Source organism: Cinclus cinclus, chromosome 24 (genome assembly GCF_963662255.1).
Source record: "Cinclus cinclus chromosome 24, bCinCin1.1, whole genome shotgun sequence".
In the NCBI taxonomy this organism is placed as follows: domain Eukaryota; kingdom Metazoa; phylum Chordata; class Aves; order Passeriformes; family Cinclidae; genus Cinclus; species Cinclus cinclus.
In genome coordinates, this window is record NC_085069.1 from 5,318,490 (window position 1) to 5,326,702 (window position 8,213).

The window sequence follows — 8,213 nt, forward strand, 5'->3', positions numbered from 1 at the left end:
CTGCCTCTTCCTGGTTTTGGGGGGCAGGTGAGACAGGGTTCCATGGCTACGGGCAGCCCACACTACCCCTGTGTGCCACATCACCCCAGCACCAGGCCCCGGAGCCCCCCAAAACAGGCCCAGGGAGCTGCCACATGCCACAGGGGGGCTGGAACTGCTACCATCAGCACCCACTCAGCCATGCCTGCACTGGTGGCACTGCTAGTGTGTGCCCCCCGACCTGCCATGGTGGCCATGGAGAGGCTGCTGTGGCCAGTCCTGAAGTCTGGTGATGTCACAGACATGTGATGTCATCTTTTATGACATCATCATGGTGGCCTTGTTACCTCAGCAGCAGCCAGCTCTGCTGGTGGCACAATGGCATCTCTCTCCAGTCCTGGGTTGGGGTCCTCTGTCTCATCCCCCCTTCTGTCCCCAAAGGACATCTGACCCCAACAGGAGTGTACATACCAGGTGACAAAGGAGGGTGGGGCAGGGGAACAAGCCCCCTGTGTCCCCACCCCGTGATCATCTGTCCCCAGCCCCACATGGGGCTGAGGCTCCAGCAATTTCCCACTGGGCAATTCCCAGGTGTCATTTTCCTAATTAATAACGTGTGGCTCAAAAAACACTTGTCAAGTCCCTGGCCTGTGTGTGACTATGGGAGACAGGCTGGGGACACAGGCAGGGGATATGAGCAGGAATTCGGATGCCCTGGGAGCAAGATCCAGACGGTGAAGCAGCCCCAGGGCTGGCACAGCATCTCCTCACCCTCCTCTGGCAGAAGATGTGGGAGTTCCCCAAACCCCATTGATGCCAGTCCAGCCAGGGCCCCCCTCTCTTCCCTCAGTTTCCCTCCTCCATCAGCTTCCTCCTCCCAGGCTCTCCACCCATGACCCTGCAGCCACCACTGCAGGGAATTTTAAGGACATGGGGACAGGCAGGATGCCACTCACCCCTCCCCATCCCCCAGAAACCCCCACCCGCAGCTCACCCGATGACTGCAAGAAGGCCAGGGATGGCTCCTACGAGGGTGGAGCTGCTCCAGCAACCCGGCCGGAAGGCAGCGGGGACAAGGACAGGGACAGGGATGGGGACAGGGATGGGCTCAGCTCCTGCTCCCGCCGCTCTCCTCCCCTCAGTGACATTCCCGGCGGTGGCTCCACCGCACGTTAGCGCATCCATCTCTCCCCAGCCTTCACCTCCCAGAAATATTGCAGTGCAGAGCCGGCTCCATCTGGCAGCGGCCCCCGCCTCCCCCCGCCACCGCTCGCGGGGAGATGCCGGAGCCGGATCCATCGCTCGGGCCCCGCGTGGATCGGCTTCGCTGAGGGGCAGCAGGGACCCCACCGGCGATAGGAGCCAGCTGGAATGACCCCCGTGCCACACCGGGGAGGGGCAGCATGGCCTGGCCTCACGCTGGGGCTGTGGCTACCGGCTGAGCCCCGGCAAACTCGCCCCACGCGGGGCCCCTGGAGCCGCCACGGGCCCAGCTGGCTCCCAGCCGCGTCCCGGCACCACCCAGCACCCCGCTCCCACTGCCGGCTCTGCCAGTGCCGACCTGTGCCCTCACCGTGTCCCTCCCCGTGGCACGCACCTCGGGGATGGAGCCATCGCTGCCGCAGGCAGGGTCCCCGTCTGCACCCATCGCCTCCCTGCTGGAGGGAGGGAAGGGACGTGGAGGATGGATTTTGGAGGAGGAAAGATCTTCATGCCTCAGCCAAACTCCTCACTGTGCCTGCCTGGCACTGAGGCCACCAGAGACATAATGGTGGTTGCCAGGGACCAGAGGTGGCAGTGCTGGGATCGTTGGTCCCTGCAGACGAGGATCATCAGTGGGATGGGGAGCAGAGTTCTGGGCTGGCTGGGCCATCTTCCCCAGCGCCCAGATGCAAGAAGACAGCACCCAGCTCTGCCCCTGCTCCCACCCGGCTCCCCAAACTGTACCTGGTCCTGTGTTCACCTCAACCTCACCTGCCGCTGCTGCACGGGACAGCCCTGATTCCCATGGGATGAATCCTGTTCATCCAGCCCCTGAACTGTGGAGCCAGGTCCCTGCTCATCTCCCTGGAAGAAGCCCCTTCCCAAAGTCACCCAAGGACCAGGATAGGTCTGCCCCTGCCCCGCTCTGCCCTGTGCCATCACCGGCCATGGTGGAAGGGACAGCACAGGGACAACACTGGGGTGCCACTCCTGCCCTCTCTGTGGGCCATGTCCAGGCACAGTCCAGCCGAGGGCCGTTGGCACCGCCCGGCCACGAGGCAGCGGTTTGGGTTTTCATCTCCCTGCTCCCCTTTCATCTCCTCTCCCCGTTTCATGTCTCCACTTTCTTCTCCCTCCAAGCACTGCGCATGCTGATGAGGCTCACGCGGGCGCGCACCCTCACGCTCATCGGCTGCTAATTAGGCTGTAATGGGTACATTGGGCCAGGGGCTTGTGGCTCATCCCCGTCCCCATCCTTGTCCCCACACGGGCCACCTCGGCCACTCACACTGTGACGTTTCCTCGGCCTCAGGAAGAATCAGGGCCCCCATCGGTCCCCCATGGGCTGTAGGTCTGGTGCCAGGAACTGGGGCACTGATGGCTTCAGTGCCCTGACACCGGGGTGTGGCCACTCCAAGGGCTGAGAGTCCCCAGGCCTGGGGAGCGATGGCAGGGGAGTGAGGACTTACCCAGAGCTGGCTGTGATGTGCCACAGGCACAGGTGAGGAGGGTGGGCTCCTGGTGCACGGTGATCCCAGCAGGGCGCCCACCGGCGAAACGAAGATGGCAGCAGCAGAGGGAGATGAACGGTGCTGCGTTGTGCCAGGAGGATGCCCGGGAATCGGTGCCCAGCGTGGCACCGGCACTGGCAGGGCCGGGGTGGGCCCTGCCTCCCTGCGGGCCAGCTCCAGCCCAGGTGCCATCTGCTCAGCCGCAGAGTGAGTGACAGTCAGAGGGTTCATGCCGGGGGGACACTCGCCACCGGTGGAGCCCCTCTGTCACGTGCTAGCCCCGGCACCTGCACCGGGGGAATGGGCACCGCTGATGGCCCTGGCAAAGCCCTTGTAGCCGGGCACGGCCAGCCCTTTGTGTGTGGGCACAGCCACAGCCAGCACTGTCATCGTGTCCACGTCATGGCCATGCCACCCTCACCTCACATGTATGGCTGACACATGCTGGTGTGTGGCGCCTAGCCCCTGCCCTCATCCCTCAAGCCAGGCAAGTCCTGACCCCCAGGTTTGTGAGGACAGAGGAGATTCAGGGCCTCAAAGGATGCAGCCAGGACCGGGGTACCAAGTGATGGGAAGTGGCTTCTGGGGACACTGTGTGCCCATTTAGATTCAATGGCCCAGTTGCTGCCCGCCAAAAGGGCAGAGGTGATTTTTGGGTGCACAGACACTGTGGTGGGGACAGATTTTGGGGCCAGAGGGTGACAGGGCAGTGAGGAGTTGTCCAAAAGACAAAGGCCTTGTTGGTTGCTGGGCCTCATCCACCACCACCGTGGGACCAGCATCCATGGAGGGTCAGCCCCCGTGCACATCGGGGAGGGTGTGAATGTGCAAGGGGGTGTGTGTCGGTGTGTGTGTGTGCACAGGGAGTGTCAAAGGCACCATGGGCACAGCCATGGAGTGAAGGGACCTTGGTGTGGCTGTGTGGTCATGGGGGTGCCAGCTTTTCCGTGTGCCACCTGCATGGGGACACACGGCCCTGCAGCCACCAGCCCTGCCCATGCCACACCTGCAGCCCTTTGCCAGCACCGGTGTGGCCAAACTGGGCACTGCCACCACCTCTGCCGTGCCCGGCTACAGCCCCCAGCCCGTGCCAGGCCCTCGCCACCGCGGCCATCACCGCTCGGCTGCTGACTGAGGGTGGGGACGGACCTGGGCGAGCCGCCGCGGCATTTTGCGGCGAGCAGCAGATGCCAGCTCCCAGCGAGGGTCCCCGTGGCATCTCCCCCCTCACCCCAGCGCCTGCCTGTGTCCCTGCCATGCTTGGCCCAGCCGGGATGCCCGGTTTTCCCGCTGGCTCCATTGTTCCTCCCGGCCCCGCCATCGCCTGCATCTCGCCCGGGTCCCATTTTGCAGCGTGTAGGCAGAGCTGGAGATTTGGAAGAGGTTTTTTTTTTTCTTTTTCTTTTTTTTTTTTTTTTTTTTTTTTTTTTAGAGTACAGAGTGACAGATGGCGAGTCCTCCTTCCCCAGAGAGACAAATCTCCCTGAATGCAAGCGCATGTCAATCATTAGCTCTCATGTGATAGCTCTCGCGCATGACGTGCCAACCATATGGCACTGGCAGCAGAGCTGGTACCCCCTTTGCTGGGTAGAGATGCCACTCTCGCCTCCTTTTGGATAGAGGACTGCAGGAGGCTGGAGCACCTCAAGGAGCCGCGTCCCGCTCCCAGAAGATGCTGGGAACAATGAAATAAGAATTCCTGCGGTCCGCCCGAAGGTGAGTTATGTAAGAAGTGGAGGGTTGGGAGGGCAACGGAGGAAACTTGAATGGAGAAAAGGCAACTTCCATGTTGATTTTGTTTCTCCGCCACGTCTCGCCCTTTTTTCCCCTCATCTTTCGTTATCCCCCGGCCCTCGGTTCTCCCACTCCCTGCGGGCCCCGCTGATGGGGTCTTCTCCCCCCGCGGAAGCCCCCCCTCCCCCCAAGGGGGGGTTGTTGGGGTTTCGCCGCCCCCGGTCCCCCCCCCCCTCAACCTGGGCACGCCCGGGGCGCCGCGGTCCCGGTGGGACGGAGTGGGCAGCGGCGGCCGAGCGGCATCAACGAAATCAGCGCGGAGCCGCCGCGCCGCCGCCCCTGGGGGGCCCGACCTGGCGGAGCCGCCCCCCCGCTCGCCCGCGGCGCCCCCGACCCTCTCCCCGGGCGGTGCCCCCCGCCCCGGCCCCGCCGCGCCGCCCGGCCCCGGGGGCGCCCCCGGCAGCGCCGCCGCCCGCGGCCCCCGCGCCCCCCCGGGGGGGCCCCGGCCGTCCCCCGCCGCCCCCCGCCGCCCCCCGCCGCCCCCCGGTTGGTGCCGCCGCATTTTACGGGCCGCGCTCCGGCGGCCGCGGGGAGCCCCGGGGTGGGGAGGGGAATCCGGGTGCGGCTAACCGGGCCGGAGGGGGTACGGGGGTGTACCTGGGTATGCAGGGAGGGAGACGGTCTCGCCTCGACCCTCCCGGCCCCGGGAAGGCGGTGGCGAAACGGCAGCAGGGGCCGCTCCGTGCCCGCGGCGGGGAAAAGTTGGAGGCGTCAAAGAGGGACCGGCGACACCGGGCCCGGCCCTCGGGGCACCGTGGGTGGGGGCATCGTGCGGGCCGGGAGCTGGGGGGGCGCGGGGGGTGGTGCAGAGGAGCGGGAGAAGGGCGCGGGCGGCGGCCGCGGGGATCCCGGCGGTGGGGCTGGTGGGGGGTGTCGGGCTGGGGCGGAATCGCCGCACCCCGAGAAAGCCCCGGTGGTCCCGGGGTCGGGCAGCCGGGGCGGGGGGCAGCGGCGGGCGGCCCCTCGCCCAATTCGTTTTCGCCGGTCCCGGCGGGTGGGAGCGGGGTGGGGAGGGGGGGCGGGCGGCGGGGCCGCCGGTAACGCCTGGCTCTTTGCCCCCCGCTGCAGCCACCATGTTGACGCGACTTTTCAGCGAGCCCAGCCTGGTCCCCGAAGTCCCGAAATTCCCCGGTTGGGCCGAGGAGTGCGAGGAGGATGCACGGAGCGAGAAGGAGGAGCGGGCGGGGAAGGGCTGCGCCCTCCCCGAGGAGCCGCCCGAGGGTTCGCTGGGAGAGAGCAAAGAGGAAGGGGAGCTAGGAGGGGACGAGGAGGAGGAGGAGGAGGAGGAGGAAGGCCTGGAGGAGGCGGAGGGCGAGCGGCCCAAGAAGCGCGGCCCCAAGAAGAGGAAGATGACGAAGGCGCGGCTGGAGCGGTCCAAGCTGCGGCGGCAGAAAGCGAACGCCCGGGAGAGGAACCGGATGCACGACCTGAACGCTGCCCTGGACAACCTGCGCAAGGTGGTTCCCTGCTACTCCAAAACCCAAAAACTCTCCAAAATCGAGACCCTCCGCTTAGCCAAGAACTACATCTGGGCTCTCTCCGAGATCCTGCGCTCGGGCAAGCGGCCCGACCTGGTCTCCTACGTGCAGACTCTGTGCAAGGGGCTGTCCCAGCCCACCACCAACCTGGTGGCCGGCTGCCTCCAACTCAACTCCCGCAACTTCCTGACGGAGCAGGGGCAGGAGGGGGGTCGGTTCCACGGCCCCAACGCCGCCTCCTTCGCCGTGCACCCCTACCCTTACCCTTGCTCGCGGCTGGCCGCGGCGCCCTGCCCGCCCGCCGCCGGTCCCGGGCCGCACGGGCTGAGGACACACGGCTACTGCGCCTCCGCCTACGAGAGCCTCTACGGCAACACCTCCCCCGACTACAACAGCTCGGAGTACGACGGGGGGCTCAGCCCCCCGCTCTGCATCAACGGCAACTTCTCCCTCAAGCAGGACTCTTCATCCCCCGACCACGAGAAAAGCTACCACTACTCTATGCACTACTCGGCGCTGCCCGGCTCCCGCCCCGCCGCCCACAACCTGGTCTTCGGGTCGGCGGGGATGCGCGGGGGGGTCCACTCCGAGAACATCTTCCCCTACGACATGCACCTCCCGCACGAGCGGGGCCCCATGTACGAGGAGCTCAACGCCTTCTTCCACAACTGACCCCCTCCCCGGCACCCCTCCCCATCGCCGAGCTGGCGGGGAGGGAGGGGAGACTCCCCCTCACACCCCCCCACCCCCCCCCCACCCGCGGCGGCCCCGCGGACCGGCCCCCGGGGCTCCGCCGTGGGCTTTGGTGCAATATGGGGACCCGGCCCCGGCGGCGGGTCCCCGCGCCCCGTGGGGACAAAGTGCTTTTTTGGGAGGATTTTCCCTTTTCCTTAATTTTTTTATTATTGTCGATTTCGTTATTTAAAAATTTTCATTATTTATTGTTCTTTCTTGATTATTTAATGTAATTTATTTAGGTTTTTTATTATGATCGATGTTATCGTCACTATTATTATAATGACTATTACAGCTATTATTATTATTATTATTATTATTATTATTATTATTATTATTATTATTATTACTATTTTCCAGGGGGAGAAGCCCCGCACGGGCTGATCCCCCCATCCAGCCTACCGGAGCCCCCCCCGGTACCCAGCACGACCCTCTGGGTCGAGCCGTTTCGTTTCATTTTTAATTCGTTTTAATTCAATTTTATATATTTATTTTTAAAAAATTTTTCCCCCCTCCCAACCCCTATTTTGGGCCGTTTCTCCTCTCCCCAGCCCTGATCCCGAACCCCCCGGACCCCCCCGGCATTGGACACCCGCTGCCCCGGCCCGTGGGAGCGAGAGGAGCCCGCGCTGCGGCGCGGAGCAAAACTTTCCGAAGCAATAAAGAGGCGCAGGGAGGAACGAACCCCAATTTCTATCTATGCAAGAGGCCCGGCCCGGCGGACGCTCCGAGATGCACTTTGCTTTGGGGGGCCCCCGGCCCCGCTCCCCGCCCCGGGAGCTCCTCGCAGCGTGTGTGTCAGGACGTTTTTTACCTGTTTTAAAAACTTGAAACGGAAAAAAAAAAAAAAGAAAAAAAAGAAAAAAATAATGATAATAATTAAAAAAAAAAAATACCCCCCCTCCTTCCCCCCCAGCGGAGCCGCCCCGATTTTCCCGAGCTGGCGGAGCCGGGAAGCGCAGCCCGCAGCTATGCAAGCGGGGCTCCGGGGGGGCTGGCGGGGCTGCGCCCCCCCCGCGGCGCCCGGCCCGGGGGTCTCCGTCCGGGTTTGCCGCATTCCTTCAGCCGGGAGACGCCGGGAAGCCGATAATGCTTTTTTTATTTTTTTTTTTTGGTTGGGTTTTCTTTGTTTTTTTGGGGATTTTTTTTTTTATTTTGTCGGAACCTGCCCGCACCACCTTCGAGAAACCAGCATTTTTAGAGACCAGGGAGGAGGAGAGGAGAAGGATTTCTGAGAAATGTTTTGAAAACGAAAAAAAAAAAAAAAAAAAAAGGAAAAAAAAAAGAAAAAAGGGGGGAAAAAAAGAAAAGAAAAAAGTTTTGGGGAAAAAAACTAAAACGGGAAAAAAAAAAAGGGAAAAGAAACAAAACCCACAAACCGTTGTAGCAAAGGGGACCCGCTGCCCGACACCAGAAGTGCTTTCGTGTTTCCGTTCCGTTTCATTTCGATTAATAAATATTTATGGTCAACGATATGCAAGACCCCCCCGCGCCGGGCGCCGCTCCCGCTCCC

The 8,213-nt window shown here is 63.1% G+C and overlaps 1 protein-coding gene across 2 annotated transcripts; it reads left to right on the forward strand.

Annotated features, from left to right (window-relative positions):
* The first annotated feature begins 1,099 nt into the window (after window positions 1-1,099).
* On the forward strand, window positions 1,100-6,637 carry NEUROD2 (neuronal differentiation 2). Of its 2 annotated transcripts, XM_062508322.1 has the most exons (2): window positions 1,100-1,120; window positions 5,741-6,637. In XM_062508322.1, the coding sequence occupies exon 2, from the start codon at window positions 5,837-5,839 to the stop codon at window positions 6,635-6,637; it is 801 nt and encodes a 266-aa protein (XP_062364306.1). In that variant the 5' UTR covers window positions 1,100-1,120; window positions 5,741-5,836. The 2 variants fall into 2 exon arrangements, with proteins under 2 accessions (XP_062364306.1, XP_062364305.1); XM_062508321.1 differs by lacking the exon at window positions 1,100-1,120 and having other exon boundaries at window positions 5,561-6,637.
* Window positions 6,638-8,213: the final 1,576 nt, after the last annotated feature.

Bases quoted from the DNA above. Each gene is read 5' to 3' on its own strand.
- NEUROD2 (XM_062508321.1), top strand. From the start codon at position 5,561: ATGTTGACGCGACTTTTCAGCGAGCCCAGCCTGGTCCCCGAAGTCCCG.